Source organism: Gossypium hirsutum, chromosome A11 (genome assembly GCF_007990345.1).
Source record: "Gossypium hirsutum isolate 1008001.06 chromosome A11, Gossypium_hirsutum_v2.1, whole genome shotgun sequence".
Classification (NCBI taxonomy): domain Eukaryota; kingdom Viridiplantae; phylum Streptophyta; class Magnoliopsida; order Malvales; family Malvaceae; genus Gossypium; species Gossypium hirsutum.
In genome coordinates this window covers 112,728,466-112,744,772 of record NC_053434.1, presented here as the reverse complement: position 1 = coordinate 112,744,772, position 16,307 = coordinate 112,728,466, and the positions used below count along the sequence as shown (strand labels likewise).

The following is a 16,307-nucleotide window of genomic DNA, read 5'->3' as shown; positions in this document are numbered from 1 at the left end:
ATTGATTTCAAAAACATTACTATGTTTTATCACACAACTTCTGCTATTTTTAAAAAGTTAAAATATATTTAAGTTTTTATATTTTTTATAGATTTAAAATTTAATTTAATCTCCTTACTTTTTATATTTCAAAATTCAGGTTAGATAATTAATACAACTAAATTTTTTTTATTAAATTCCTATACAATAATTAAATAGAGCAGTTAAATTCTATAATAATTTAGTTTTATTTCTAAGATTGGATCAAATGAAGCAGTTAAATTTTGTAAAAACTCTCTTTTATTTATGTAATTGGTATTATAAAAAAAAAGGTCACCCTAAACTATTTTACAAATTTACAAGTTCAAACAATGCAGAAAATTTCTGTAGAATTCTCCAAAGAAGTTGAAGCACTTGAAGAAATTCTAACAAACACCATAATCGCCTTTTGATCCAATTTGATCTAGTTTAATTGTGGAAAAGAAGTTAAAAGTCGTTTATGAGGAAAGTTGTTTTTTGATCCAAATCTACTAAAGAAAGGAGGTCCAAATTTGTTTCAAGAGCAAGTCGTCACGATACATGAAGCAATTTGCATTCATACAAGACCAAGTCTAGATGATCATTGGATTGAAGGCAAACTGAAAAGAAGAATTAAAGGATATTTTTCTTTGTATTCGAGAAATTTTTAGATATTGTAACTTTCTTTTGAAGTTATCAATAAATTTGATTTCGAATTTTCAAATCAACTTTTCAACTCAAAATTTGTGTGTACACCCTTTCTTTTTTATAGTTTAATTTTTTTAATGAAACAATTTTTTTCGATTTAAAAGATAGGAAAAAATTACGGATAAAAATAAATATGGTATGAAAAAATCATTAAAATTATATTTGACGGATAGTGTGGGTGCAATACTGTAGTACATATTAGATTTACATGTATTTGAAAACCAATCATAAGACCACTTTGTGAATGGTCCATTGAGAATTGACTAAAAATTGAGAGGGGTACATGTTTGACATGGCTCTTCAACCTCTCATTTTTAGGAAACAGTACACAATTTCATCAAAAGCTACAACCAAAGCTGAATCTAAACCATTTAAGCTTTTCTTCTTCATCTTTATGCATAAACTATTATAGAATCATCAAAATACACTTTGGGTTTTCTTCGCAAAATTATTTTAATCCAATTTTCTGCCTCTCTGATTTGCATAAGGCAGCTTTTGTTGCCTGCCTAATTGAGGGACTTTAAAAACAAAAAAGAACACTTGGGAGCTTTTCATTTTCAATTGCTTCACAGTTTCTGATATCTTCAAAATGTCAGATGATTCACAGAGGGCGAAGAGAATCACAATCATCGCCGTTTGTTCTTGCCTGTTGGTAGCGATGGTGATCGTCGTGGCCGTCGGTGTCAACATCGACGATGACGACTCCAACGAAAAAAACGACAAAGGTAATAAAAACTCCCGCGCATATGTTTCAAAGAAAGCAATCGAATCCATTTGCCGACCAACGGATTTCAAGAAAACATGCGAGGAGGAAATCGGGGCCGAGGCTGGCAATGCCACTGATACCAATGATCTTATCCAAGCGGCGTTCAAGGCCGCGATGAAGTTCGTGTCTCGAGCTGCACAGAACTCGACTACCTTGAGAAACCTTCAGAAAGATCCGAGAACGAAGAAAGCACTAGACATATGCATACAACTAATGACTTATTCGATAAACGAATTACAAAAATCATTCAACAAAATCGATCGATTGGAATTACCGATGCTCCATGAAATTTTGGCCGATTTAAGGATTTGGCTAAGTGCTACAATCACCAACCAAGAGACTTGCATTGAAGGATTCAAGAATACAACGACAGACGCTGGAGAGAAAATGAATAAGGCATTGAACATCTCCATGCAACTAAGCCGAAATGGCCTCGCCATCGTCACCGAGTTGTCAAAAGGGTTTCATGAATTAAACGTTGAGGGTATTCAAAGCCGCCGACGCCTACTCGGCAAAAAGGAAGTTACGGTTATCGGTGGGAAACCGAAGTCCGATTTGAGTTCGATATTTAGCCGTCGGCTACTCCAAGTAAACCAAGATACTCAAAACGGGGTGAAGGCTGATGTTGTTGTGGCTAAGGATGGTAGTGGGGGATTTAACAACATTAAAGATGCAATAAACCGTATGCCCTTGAATGCTACAAAGCCTTTTGTTATATATATAAAGGAGGGAGTTTATGAGGAGAATCTGGAATTTGGTTATAGGATGATCAATGTGATGCTAATCGGAGATGGTAAAGAGAAAACCCGAATTACAGGTCACATCAACAATGCTGATGGTATTCCCACTTTCAGGACTGCTACAGTTGGTATGATTATGAATTAACCCTTCTTTTTGTAGGTATAATTATGATTTTAATCCCCCTATTTTGATTTGACATTTGACATGATTTACTTATCTATTTTTTATAATGTTGCCGAATGAATGTAGCTGTAAACGGAGACAATTTCTTTGCCAAGAACATTGGGTTCGAGAACTCCGCTGGGGCAGCCAAATTACAAGCAGTTGCATTGATGGTGACCGCCGATTTCTCCGTCTTCTACAACTGTTCCATGGATGGTTATCAAGACACACTTTACGTTCACAGCAAACGCCAATTCTACCGCGATTGCACCGTTACCGGGACCATCGATTTCGTCTTTGGTGACTCGGCTTCCATTTTCCAGAACTGCACATTCCTCGTCCGAAAACCTTTAGACGGACAACAAAACGCCGTCACCGCGCAAGGCCGATCCGACGTTCGACAACCGACGGGAATCGTCCTCCAAAACTCCAGGATCATGGCGGCCTCCGAACTGGTCTCATTGAAGAACAAGTACCCAACGTATCTTGGCCGTCCATGGGGCAATTTCTCGAGGACAATCATCATGGAAACTTACATTGACGATTTGGTTAAACCAGATGGGTGGGCAATATGGGATGGTTCGTGGGGTTTAAGCACTTGCTTCTACGCCGAGTTCAACAACGATGGCCCTGGTTCGAACACGACGAGTCGTGTTAAATGGCCTGGGATTAAGAACTTTTCAATGGAGAATGCAGTTGACTTCACTCCAGGGAGCTTCTTCATTGGTGGTGATTCGTGGATAAGGGCTCGAAACGTACCGTACACCGTAGGGTTTTTTAAGAACAATGTGCAACAAAAAGCGCAATAGAATGATAGTCGCTGATATAGCTAATTGAGTTGGCTTCTAAGAATTTTGGATAATTGAGTTTGGTGTGTAATCCATTTAGTTGTTTTAGAAATTTAAAAATTTTAAATTAATAAAAATAAAATTACATTTTAACCACTTTAAAAATTATAAAAATATAAATTATTAAAATTTAAAATTTAATTTCGACCTTTAAAATTTTTTTTTACAAAATAAGCATTTTAACTTAAATTTGGAAGTGCAAATATCTTTTCCACAATATAATTCATATTTTTCATAATAAATAACAATTTGTCAATTTCCATAACTCATAAATAAATATAGCTATACATGTTAAAATTAGTCCAAGTAACACATGTAGAAAATATCAACATGAGTTTTTTGTGTGGATTAGGCCGAAAACGAACTGAGGCTTGAATGTGTTTTGAAATAAGACTTAGGCCTATTTTATTCGTAAGTACCTCTAAATGAGATTAGATAATAAGATCGATATCTAAATTAATACATAAATGACTTAACAACTTAGCCATAACAACATATCAAAGATTCGAGTAAGTTGTTATATTTGCATATTAGGTTGTTTTTATAATTTAAGGTGTGAATAGTAACATGATTTTTTTTTAATGATTAGGGTAAAAAAATTCATAATTTCATGTAGAGATGACTTATAAAAAAAAAAGCTGACATGGATTGTTTTCATTGGTTGGGCTTATATCTTAAATGGTGGGAAAGGCCTCTGGTATAATTTCTCCACCATTGTGTGTAACAAAAATAAGTACCTAATTGAAAAAAAAAAGTTTAGGTACCATATTAAACTTTCAAGCCAAATACAGGTACCGTTTGGTATAGTATCCCTTTTATATTTATGAATACATGTAGGATTTGCTTATTTTACGAAGGTCTGCCCTTTGCCCTTACCTCCCCTCAATCTCAGACCAATAAAGCGACTCTTTGGGTTTTTTGGTGTCTATGGCGGCGTCGTCGTCATCGACTACTTCTTACTCTTCCTCGGATTCTTCGTCTGACTCGTCTTCCTCTCACGCCAAACGACGCCGTCATCGCAGCAACCGTCGCGACAGAGATAGAGATTCTCCCAAAATCCGAAAGAAGAGTCGTTCGTTAGGTAAACGCCGTCGGAGGAAGCATCGCCGCCATTCTTCCGATGCTTACTCTTCCCACGACTCGGATTCCTCCAGGTAAAAAAGAAAAGAGGGAAATATTATATTATTTGTTAACTAATTGATGTTTAAGGTTATAAATTAGGCGAATTAATAAAGATTTTATTGAAATTTTCAATCTGGGATTTTAGTTGGAAATGATCTTAGGTGAACCTTATCAATTTTGTTTTCGATTTCCATGTTACGAATTTACGATTGTATTGAATTGTTTAATATGAATTTTCTAACTTTATCCTTTTTTTCTGGTTAGGTAAGATTAGGATTGTAATGATTTTTTTATTAATAAATTTACATTCTTTAACAGTAATCTGGGGTTGGAGGCTTGAAAATGAATCTCAATCATAGCTTATACTACATATCTAACTCGTGTGGTTGCCTATGCTTTCAGAAGAGTTTCATTTATGGTACAATGAGTTCATTTGTATTATTTGATGCATGTAATGCAATAATGAACAAACATAAGTGCGAATTTATGTTGTTTGAAGTTTAATGCATAATCTGATTTCTTGCTTAGTAATTGAGTAAGAACAAGTTGCCTTTGCCTTGCCCTATAATTTCCATTTTATAGTTTTTGTTCTGATGCCTTTATGCGGTTAATTGAAAAACTCGGTCAATGAGTTTCTCAACATTCTTTGAATGGTTCAATTATTGCAGAAGTTACAGTTCATCAGATAGTGAACATGAGTCCAGTCATTCAAAGAGGCACAAGAAAAGTGACAGGCAAAAGAAGGTTACCTTTTGGTGCTCCTGTTTATGCTTCTCGTTTTAATGCAGTCACCCATGTGGCTCACCTTATTTATTTTTTTTTCCCTCTTAGTCAAAGCAAAAAGAACGGAGCAAGAGTCATCGACATAAACGTCAAAAGCACAAACTGAAAGAGGTAGGCCACTATTTACAATGCATCGTTCTATATAATTGTGTAAATTATGTATATATATCTAAGTCATAAGTTTGCAAGCTGATGGTTTATGTTTTTTTTTTTTCATTCATATGCATCTGCCAGGAAACTGGCTAAAGCTCTAATATACGTTCAATATTTTCATCTTATGGACATCAAGCAAATTTTCAAACTTCCATTATTTTTGAGAATGCTTTAACTAGACATTTCTGAGGTGCTTATAATAATTTCTGCCTGTTCTATGAATTGGCTCTTTGAAATTGGAGCTGGCGTCTGTGACATAATGACTGGATGCAATTGACTTGGATTATTTCTCTGGGTTGGGTTTGTCCTGGCAATCGGAGCTGCATATAGAAACAGCAGGATGAGCGAAGTAGCAGTCCTGTGCAGCTTTCTAAGGTAATTCATTGCTGTCTAGTGATTTATGATACTATCCCCCTGCTCGCTTTCTCTCATATGCTAACCTTTGTATCCATTATACAGTTTCTTGGGCATGACAAGGATGATGGTGCACGCCGTAGTGCTGTGTCTGGCAAAAAGGTAAATCTATCTTCTTCATGTTTATGTGGTCCAAAGATAGTGTTATAGGCACTCGTGATCATTCTTACTCTGCTATTGTTCTTGTTTATATTGTTTCTAGATTCTCTTGAAACTTGACAAGTCAAAGGAGGACAAAGAGGCTGAGAGTAAAAGAAATGAATTGTTGAAGTTCTTAAATGCTAGTTTTGATTGACTTGGTGGAGCAGAAAGTTCAAATTGTATTACGAAGTTAAGATTGTCATGGAATGCACTCGACCTTCTTCAGCTTAAAAAGTCTAGTTACTTCTTAAAGTCAATATTTATAGGCCAAGGAATTGTTGAATATTTGGTAACTTCATCCTAGAGGCAGAAGTTTCAGTGTTGTGTTTTATGGATTTGGTGCTTTCTTTTATACATTGACTTTATGTGACCAACTTTATAAATTCATCCGAGTATTTCATGCGATTTTTGGTATGTTATAGGCCAAATTTCTGGAAAATCTTTGTACCGCCACCCAAATTTCGTGCATCGTTCCTCCTGGAATCACTGCAGTGAGAATGGTTCCCAGAATTTCATGTGTGCGTTAAGAAATTTTTACTTCAATCCTTTTGTGTTTGAGCCTTATCCCTGTTTTTTATAGTAATGCTTCTCAGAAGTGCTTTCGGAGATTTTCAGTTTATTAAAGAAGTGTTTTTGGGTCAATTTTTAGCTTGGAAGAAGTATTTTTTCTCACCTTATTTAAGAATGATTTTGTCTGAAAGTACTTAGAAATAATACTAAACACACCTAATCATGATTTCAGATTTCATAGTTGTAACAGAATTTTGTCGCTAGAATTGAAATTTAGCTAAAAAAAACCTTGGAAAGAATAATAATTGAATTTAGGTACAAAACTTAAAAACAATAATAATGAGGGGCTGTGTCGTACAGTGGTCTCACCCCTAGCCAAAGTTAAAAAATATAGTAAACCCTAATAACCAAAGCTAAAAACTATTGAGTCAGCGACCCTATTCTTTTATGCTAGAAATTAATAATATTCCATAAATATAACTCTAAAGACAAAACCTTTTACTTTAATTTTTAAGATAAATTTAATTCAAGTAATATCTTTTCAATTAGAGAAATTATTTTCTGGACATGATAAATAAATATTAAAATAAAAAATTTAAAATTTTAAAGTCTTGCATGGCAAAGAAAGAAGAGATTAACCACTAAAGTGAGAAAAACATGTTAGTTAAGAAAATTAAGAGGGCTAGAGTAGAGTTAGTTGAAGGCATTCATGCCAAAGGGCGTAAAGGCGGTGGGTTAGACCACTCCCAGTCTTTCCCTCCATGGTAATTTTGACACCTGACGGGAGAGATCTGCCTTGCCATTTTCCCCTGCTTCTGCTGAACTTTAATGGTTGAAACACGGGTTATGATGTTTCGGTTCATGTGCCTCATTTAAAGCTTAAACGGTTGCAATTCTTATTCAATGTGGGATTCAAATAAAACTGGATTCATTTACAAAATTCAAATACCAATTAGTTTCATCAATAAGTTTAGTTGATGATTCAATGTTTAAATTCTAAATATAACCTTTTCATGCATTCACAGATACCTTGCATTTACTCCACCTAACGTCCCCCATAACCCTACCCTTCAATTTTCTATAAAAATTAGGAATAAACTGATTGCAAAACTATTAAAACAACAACCAAAAAAATATATATTTTCCTATTCTCCTCAAACATTTAAAACAAAAAAATCTAAGCTTTAAACATCAAGGTTTTTACACAATTAACATACAACTAATATTTTTTTTTACCAAAATAAAAATCAATCGAGTATTTTTTGGTGTCATGAGAATACGATGTATCAAATTTTAAACACAAGATTCATAATAATCACAGTAGCAAGCAACAACAACTTTTAAATAAAATTATTAAATTACCATTCAATATTCAAGATTATAAATACAATGATTCTAATTTCTTCAATGATTTGTATTAACCTCTAAAATTTATTACCCATAAAAAAAAACATTCTAAACTCATTCAATAAATTTTAAAAAAAAAACTAAATTTTGTATAAAATTCCTAATCAATTAAAAGAAAAACCATAATATTATTTTTTATTATAAAAAGTAGAGATTTTTTGTGTTTTAGTAGTGAAAATAGATTATTTTTTATATAAAATAATTCTTTTTCAAATATTTTGATGAGTCATTTTCAATACTTTTGTGGAGTGAATTCAGCCTTCATAATTTATTTTTTTTGGAAAAAAAAAGGACAAGTATTTTATTTTATTTATCCCCTGGGTGGCTCCGCCCGTTGGCTTTTTGTCCCTATATCAAGCATTCATCGAGCAAAGGCCACAAGGGAACACAGAGGGTGAAAGAAAGAGAGCAATGGAAAGAATACGGCATAAGATGGTGAATGTCAATGGTATATCGATGCATGTAGCTGAAAAAGGAGAAGGGCCGGTTATCCTCTTCCTTCATGGCTTCCCGGAACTATGGTACACTTGGAGGCATCAAATTATTGCACTAAGCTCACTCGGCTACCACGCTGTTGCCCCAGATCTTCGTGGCTATGGTGATACCGAAGCTCCCACTGCTATCAGTAGCTACTCTTGCATGCAGATCGTTGGTGACCTCGTTGCACTCATTGACTCTCTTGGTGTAGAGCAGGTCTTTCTGGTTGCTCATGATTGGGGTGCCATTATTGGATGGTACCTTTGCTTGTTTCGTCCCGATAGAGTCAAAGCTTTTGTGTGCCTCAGCGTTCCGTTCATGCCAAGAAAACCACAGATGAAGCCTGTTGAGAGCATGAGACTTTTCTTTGGAGATGATTACTATATTTGCAGATTCCAGGTTTTTTATTTCTTACATCATATAACACAGAATCCTATTGTTTTTACTCAAACATGGCTTCATTATGGATCTTTTTGGTAGGAACCTGGAAAGATCGAAGCAGAGATAGCTCGTTATGGAGCTTCAAATGTGCTAAAGAAAATCATTTCGAGTCGAAAACCAGGTCCCCCTTGCATGCCTAAAGATAATGCTTTTGGTATCAAACCAGATACCCCTATCACCTTACCATCTTGGTTCTCTGAAGAAGATCTTAGTTATTATGCCAACAAATTCAATAAAAAAGGCTTCACTGGGGCTCTTAACTACTACAGAGCTTTTGATTTGTACGTTTTTACCTGGAAAATATTTTGAAAAAACTCTGATCTTATGAGTTTTAGCCTAATTCCTATCCGATATATTGCAGAAACTGGGAGCAGACAGCACCATGGACTAACACACAAGTGAAAGTACCTGTGAAGTTCATTGTGGGGGATCTTGACAGCGTTTATACCACACCAGGGATGAAGGAATATGTTAATGGTGGAGATTTCAAAAGAGATGCGCCCATGTTGGAAGAAGTTGTGATAATGGAGGGCGTTGGTCATTTCATCAACCAAGAAAGAGCTGATGAAATCAACTCACACATTCATGATTTCATCAAAAATTTCTGATCTGCTTTGTTTTATCTCTATGCTCAAAGCTGCTTTGTTTATCTCTTTTGAGTTTTATTAATGTGATTTCTCATGTTAGATTCTATGAACCAAGTTTGAACTTTAAGAAATCATAAAAAAGTGCTTGAAGAATAATTCAGACAAAGAATTCCATGTTTGAGTAAAATATAACATTAAAACGCTTAAAAGGTTCATCCTCAAACAAGCTATTAAACAATCCATGAATAAGATGCAAACATAAGCAAGTGAACAACTGAAAGAGAAAACCTAAATAACAAACAGGCCTCAAAATCAAGTAGTGAAGTAATATTAAACTCTAAATCCCTTGCTGTTCCTTCTTCCTCTAGCCCTCTCATACTTCCTTCCCTTCGAGCGCACATATGGCTTGGTGTGGCTGTGAGGAACACCGGGAGCAGGACCAAAGTGTTTAACTGCCTCACGGGAATTCTTTGGACCTCTGAGGAGAACCTGCATTTCCACCCAAAGTAACTCTTAAGAATCCAGACAAAACAGTTTCTTCTTTCAGAAGACAAGAATTATCAGAAGATAGCAACAGATCGGGTTTAAGGCAAGACCAATGGACTTCACTTCCTATTGAAGAAATGACATGGCAGAACATGGTCCATTACCAATCAAAAAGTGCATAATTTCTATGTTCGTATAAAGAGAAACAAAGAAAAGTTGAAATAATTAAGGAAATCCTTCCAGGTGAAGAAGGAATAGCACAAACCTAAATGGACAATGTAAACAGGTAAGTTGCACATATTAGTTTCAGAAGAAATCATTACTACCCTCGATCAATTGTGCATGAAAGTAACATCAACATTTCAATTTCAACGAGCTTTTGACAAATGAACAAAGTTGGAAATGAAATTTTGATGAAAAAACAAATCAACATACATACATTTGAAATAACAAAAAAAGACCAATGACTAATTAATGTTATGAAGCATCAAAAACAAATGAAACAAGAGATTCCCATACCGTGTTTTGACCCAAAGGAGCCCTCAAAGCAAGCTGATCAAAAGTCAAGCATTCTCCACCAGCTTTCTCAATCCTAGCTCTAGCAGTCTCAGTAAACCTAAGAGCAGTAACCTTCAAAGCAGGAACCTCATAAACCCTAATATCATCTGTCACTGTCCCCACAACCACAGCAATCTTATCCTCCTACAAATTACAAGAAGCATTAAACCATATATGAATACCAATATAAGGATCCTAAAAAACCCAGAAAAATCTACTAATGTAAACAAATAAATACCTTTCCCTTCATGAATTCAATAAGCCTAGAGAGAGATAGTGGAGGCTTGTTAACTTTGCTCATAAACAAGCGTTTCAATATCACAGCATTGAATTTGCTTCCAGTTCTTCTTACAAGGAAACGGTAAAGCTATGACCCAAAAACAAAAATCGCAACATTTATTCAAAAACACAAAAATAAAAGGCTACATTTTTATGCAGAGAATGGGGATAAAGGTGAGACCTTGACGAGGAGTTTGAGGTAAATATCATCGGATTTGGGGGCTGTCCTCTTCGTCTTCTTGCTCTTACCTCCTGCGACTAAATCGATCCCCTGTTAATGTAAGAAAAAATACCAAAAAAAAAAGATTAGATCTTTTGTTGTTGTCTTTAAGAGAAACAAGAGTTTGAGAAATGTGGGAAGAGGGTAAAGAGACCATTGGTGAAGCTTTTGCTTTGGTGGTTTGAAGTTGGGGGAGGCGCCGCGACTGACAAGCAAAGTGATTCAGAATGGAGGTTAGGGTTTCGATTATGAGAGGGTTTTATTTGGTGAGGTTGGGTTTGTTTCGGTGTGGTTGAGTTTATTGATTTGGATCTTAGGTCTTTATTTTCATCCATACACGCGTATTGAAGCGAGGGAATCAGTTAAAATATGGATAAACTCCTTATACTTTTTATACATATGAAATTCAGTCCCCCTACTTTTATTTTCAGGAATTTAGTCCATTTACTTTTCGGATTTCAAAATGCAAATCTAAATTCCTAAGCTTTTAAATCTGAAAAAAATAGAGGAATTAAATTCCTAGAAATAAAAGTAGATGGACTAAATTTCAAATGTGCAAAACGTATGAGGACTTGGAACATATTTAACCCCAAGGGAATGTATACTTAAATGTAATTGATTTTGAATGTCAAAGTTAGTCCTTTACTTTAATTTGATAGTTTGGTTCTTATACTTTAGCGAAATTAATTTGATAGTTCTTATACTTTACCGAATCGACAATTCAATGTGTATATGCAATAATTTAACAAAAAAAAACGGTTTAAGTTCATGTATTTATCAATAACTAGATTAATTTTTTAGTTTTTATAAAGTACGAGGACCAAATTCTTATAAATTAAAATAGGGTTAAGTTTCAAAACTATATATGAACTTTGATTCAATGTGAAATGTCATACATGAATTTGGATTTTGTGCAATTTTATACATAAAATTTGGCGTGATTCAAATTTTACAAATCGCTAACAACATTATCGAATTAGTACCCTTTTATATTGAAATATTACATAGACAAACAATTATATTAATCCAATATGAAAATAAATATATGTATTCATTTCTTTAAATGTATACAATTGAATCAAAATCAAAGTTTCATGTATATATATGGATCACAATTCAAGCTTCATGTGTATAATTATACCAAATCAAAATTCATATATCAAATTATACATTAAACCAAAATTCATATGCAAATTTAATTTTAATCTCGATTAATTTCTCAATTTTATAGAATTTATCATCAAACCATTCTTAAATGGCTTGCATGACTTAAATTCAAATAAAAATCGAAAATGCCTTCATCATTTCATCAAGAATCAATGTCAACAAATGTATGTTTTAAATTATTAATCATGTTAAACAAATGTTGAATTTTTTAGAGTCAACAAATGTTTTATATATCCATAATTAAAATGTTAAAATTTTTAAAGCAATTTTTCTTTGATGGCTTTTTAAATCACTATTTTAGTTATTACCCTTCATTTATTTTCATATAAAGTTAAAAGCAATTTTGTTTTGAATTTAAAAATTTAATTCGAATAGTTTAAATACAAATTCAATTCAATTGAATTTGATTATAAAAGCTAATAATTCATACTTGAAGCTGATTTGAGTTCGAACTTAAATAAGTAACCCAAAATGACCTAAATTTAAAGTGATCAAAATAAAATTTATAACGCATTTTTAAATGACTAAATAGAGTAAAATCAGTTAACCTAATTCTACCTTGAAAGTTTGAAACAGCAACAAACTAGCAACAAGTTTTGGATGGACCGAGAGTTAACATAATTGTCAAGATAGATATGTAGGGTTGTTTATTAGCTTTCCCACATATTTTGAAATGCATTAATCTAACTTCAAAAACTGATTGGTTTTTTAAAAGTATACGCATTTATATGTGTTAATTCAAGAAATTACGAGTTGAAAAGTTAAAAGATTGGTTTTGGACATGTTTTAATTTTATTAGAATATGTTTTAGTTTAATGACTTATATTTAGGAGAAGAGTTACCTTTATTTTATTCCATCAGAGTTGTTTGTAAGGTGAATGGTAAAGAAGTGGAATTCTTACCCAGTGGAAACACATTTTGTGGTAAAAACTGATCACCGAAGCTTTAAATTCTTTTCGAGCCAATAAGCAGTCACCACAGCCAGGGTTGCTTTAGCCTCTACCAATCCCACAAAGGGTATTGATCTTGTGGAAGGCTTTCCAAAACCTAGGGGCTTTGACACTGTATTAGTTATGGTAGATAGGCTGTCCAACTGAGCACTTTTCATTCCTTTGGTGCATCCTTTCACAGCCTTGTCAAATAACCTAGGTGCTTATGGATCAAGTTCTCAAGCTACGTGAATTACTTAAGAGTAGTGTATCAAATTGAGATAAGGCCATTGTCAGCCAATTCTAGCAGAAGTTGTTTAAAAGGTTTGGAATCTCCTTTTGTTGCATGCCATGGGAACAACTTAAGGAATGGGTGAAATGGTTAACTTACATAAACTGAAATAATTAGAGCCAACCCAAAATCAATTTGACTCACCCTATTGATCGGTCTAATTCTTTCTTGTATAGGACATAGAAGATCTTGAATAATGGTGAGATAATTAAAGGAGCAGAGCAGATAGGAGATAAGCTGCCATTTTGTTCAATCCAAAAATCCAGCCGCAATATTTGTAGTCATATGGAAAACAAAGATTCTCTCTACAGTATTGGCATACATCAAACACAAGGGAAAAGGATTTGACAGATTCATCATGCAACTTCTTTCAGCTGGTTACAAACATCTCAAAACATATAGACAAACTGCAATGCAAAGAAGAACCACAACTATATTGTAACTTTTCCTTCTTCAAGTTTCACTTTAACTTTTTGCATGTATGGCATTGCTGTTGTTCTCCCCCGAGATTTACTCATTCTAGCTTCTCCATCTGGGAAATAACAGAATGCAAAGACCGATTTAATAATAATATCAAATACCATGATGCATGAATGCTCATTGTAGACACCTCGCAATAAACATGTTGATCTTCAATAGAAAAAAGCAGACAAATACAAGTGATTTATAACATCAAGAGATGACATGGTTATGTATACATACCTTCCATAGGCCATCATTGAGATAATGCATGTTGTCTACCCCAATTCCCTTGTTGATTGCCTTTCTGCAAATAGAAATGAACACACAGTTATTGAAGTTTAACAACATTTAGCTAGGACAAAAATTCTAGTCAGTTTGGAAATAGAAAGTGTGTACAAGGACAGGAACTAAACCCCCAAAAAAGAAACAAAGAATATTTTAACTAGGAGGCAAGCGATCAAACAATGAACACAGCTAGCAAAGTGATGCCATATTCTCAGCAATGTTACTCTCCTTTCAAGTAGGAGGAAGAAATACACTATGCTTTTCAAGTTGAAGTTCGGAAGTCCGTTTAATGGAAATGCACAGAAACAACCAGAATGTAACTCACATGTCTTTAGCTGACATTTTGGTAAAGCCAATGGCAAGAGCATGTTGTTTTCCTTCAGCCATTATTGCCTGAATGGATGATTAGTTGACATATCAGATATTAGGAAGATGCCAAAGAAATATATACACTGTGACTGAGAAGATGATTCATACCACGGGAGTTTCTGCTTCCACTTCATCATCCAAAGCACCACCAGGGGATGTAAGCCCAGGACACATTATGTTTGCACCAGCAAGGACAAATTTTATCGCACCACGATCCACTTGAAACTTTTTCATTATGTTCGGATCTGCAAAACGAATTTACAGAATGGTTATATTTTGATCGCCACAGCAATAGGATACATAAGAGTAAAGCACAAAGCTATCATAGAAGAGTCAAGTAAACAATCCAACAATGAAATGCATAGTCATCCTATAATATTGTCTGAATATCACTCAATAAATGAGGATCAAAGTCGAAACAGAAGAAAAACCCAATTATGAAGTAGCAAAGCTACAATCTATGAAAGGTACAAGTACAATGATGAAATACTTACACTGGTGAAGGAGTCTGAGAGTGGGCATGTATGGTCCATCACGAATATTGAAGAATAGTGGAACACTATTAACCAATACCAGATTCAAATGGTTTTGACTGCAAACGAATGAAACTGTTAGCATCATGTCTCAGGGACACATGCCAAAGCAACAGTAAAGGAGAAACAGACCATTTCACAACAATTAAAGGGGCCTTCTTCGGAAGCAAATCATCCAACACAGGCTCAAGTCCTGGGTACTGCATAAAGGCATCAATACAATAAACAAAACAAAAACAAGTTTCAAAGCTTAACTGTTATCATAATTTTTGAAACCAAAATAATGAGATAAACTAGTTTTATACCTCCTCAGCAATGCTTTGCCGAATTTTCCGCTGCACAGATGCTTTGACTTGGTTTTGTGAAGACACATCTTCAGATGAAAATCTACAAAAAGGGGGGAGGAGGAAAGATATTTACAGAATATGGAAAAATTGGCATTCTAACTACACATAACTCAAAGCACCAAATTGAAACGTTGATAGTACCCTAAGCATAAAATATCTTAGCTATTAGTAATTGAATGGTTACAGTTCTGTAGAAAATGGCTGCAAACTTTGTTACATTGGGCATTATAAACAATCACTAAACTATACCTACGGACAACCATTATTGCCCAAAGCTTTACGCATCCTATAAAGCATTAATAATTAAAATACCTGAATAGCACCACAAATATTCCATAACCCAATTACAGCATACAAAAACTTTCCTTTATAGAAAACAAATCACCAGAAGTCGTGATTCCTTGCATCTTAGCAACTCAATTGAAAACAGAACTATAGATAAGCAAAACCGTGAACCTTAAAGCTAAGGAATTAAAAACAAACCAAGACAAACGCCTTACTTTTTGAACATCTTGGTGAGAACTGTAAAAGGAAAGATTTCAGAAGGGATCAGAGTTGGGATCTCAAGAAATGAAAAACCTTTGCCGCTGGATGTAGCACTTCACTTGATTGGAGTCCGAATCTGAAAATCAATTCACAGAGCGACGCATAATCGTTGCGCCCACGCGTTGGTATCGACAAACCCAAAAGGGAAGAAGATGATAATAGGCACTTGGGTTTTGGTTGGGCTTCGTCTAGCTGGGGCTTTAATCGGCCTTTTTATGCCATGAGAATCTGATATAGTTGGACCAATGTTAGACCCATTTTGGATTTGTTGTGTATAATTATATTTTTTAACCAAAATTTCTTAATTTTAATAAAATTTATGGTATGTATTTTATTTAGGAAAAAATATTAGGTACACTGTTAATGGAGTTTTTAGACTTCACTAATAAGGTTAGGGGTTGATAAATGTCTTATATGGGTATAGTAAAAATCATCATTAGGTTACGCCTATAGGATGATAAATAATTGAAGATAAGGCATGCTTTTAAACAAAAGATATGATGGGTTTTCGAAATTAAGGATAACATGATACTCATTGATGTTTTAGTTGTCTATTTTGACTTGTGTACATTTAAGA

General features: G+C 34.2%; 5 protein-coding genes across 5 annotated transcripts; 3 read left to right on the top strand and 2 right to left on the bottom strand.

Moving 5' to 3' along the window:
• Positions 1-982: 982 nt before the first annotated feature.
• LOC107955626 (putative pectinesterase/pectinesterase inhibitor 28) lies at positions 983-3,288 on the top strand. The gene is made up of 2 exons (XM_016891427.2): positions 983-2,339; positions 2,462-3,288. The coding sequence occupies exons 1-2, from the start codon at positions 1,295-1,297 to the stop codon at positions 3,181-3,183; spliced, it is 1,767 nt and encodes a 588-aa protein (XP_016746916.1). The 5' UTR covers positions 983-1,294; the 3' UTR covers positions 3,184-3,288.
• A 775-nt stretch (positions 3,289-4,063) lies between these two features.
• LOC107887292 (protein FAM133) lies at positions 4,064-6,240 on the top strand. The gene is made up of 6 exons (XM_016811485.2): positions 4,064-4,376; positions 5,013-5,088; positions 5,176-5,238; positions 5,611-5,655; positions 5,740-5,796; positions 5,897-6,240. Exons 1-6 carry the CDS (start codon positions 4,150-4,152, stop codon positions 5,987-5,989), a joined length of 561 nt encoding a protein of 186 aa, XP_016666974.1. The 5' UTR covers positions 4,064-4,149; the 3' UTR covers positions 5,990-6,240.
• A 1,735-nt stretch (positions 6,241-7,975) lies between these two features.
• Positions 7,976-9,361, top strand: LOC107887301 (epoxide hydrolase A). The gene is made up of 3 exons (XM_016811494.2): positions 7,976-8,628; positions 8,710-8,951; positions 9,032-9,361. The coding sequence occupies exons 1-3, from the start codon at positions 8,164-8,166 to the stop codon at positions 9,276-9,278; spliced, it is 954 nt and encodes a 317-aa protein (XP_016666983.1). The 5' UTR covers positions 7,976-8,163; the 3' UTR covers positions 9,279-9,361.
• A 72-nt stretch (positions 9,362-9,433) lies between these two features.
• LOC107887309 (60S ribosomal protein L18-2) lies at positions 9,434-11,169 on the bottom strand. Its single transcript, XM_016811506.2, has 5 exons — positions 10,955-11,169; positions 10,762-10,851; positions 10,540-10,668; positions 10,263-10,445; positions 9,434-9,746 (listed from the first exon to the last, which is right to left on the bottom strand). Exons 1-5 carry the CDS (start codon positions 10,955-10,957, stop codon positions 9,588-9,590), a joined length of 564 nt encoding a protein of 187 aa, XP_016666995.1. The 5' UTR covers positions 10,958-11,169; the 3' UTR covers positions 9,434-9,587.
• Positions 11,170-13,414: 2,245 nt separating this feature from the next.
• LOC107887316 (malignant T-cell-amplified sequence 1 homolog) lies at positions 13,415-15,911 on the bottom strand. Its single transcript, XM_016811512.2, has 8 exons — positions 15,685-15,911; positions 15,143-15,224; positions 14,970-15,037; positions 14,799-14,896; positions 14,413-14,549; positions 14,261-14,328; positions 13,891-13,954; positions 13,415-13,720 (listed from the first exon to the last, which is right to left on the bottom strand). The coding sequence occupies exons 1-8, from the start codon at positions 15,693-15,695 to the stop codon at positions 13,703-13,705; spliced, it is 546 nt and encodes a 181-aa protein (XP_016667001.1). The 5' UTR covers positions 15,696-15,911; the 3' UTR covers positions 13,415-13,702.
• Between the last annotated feature and the right edge of the window lie 396 nt (positions 15,912-16,307).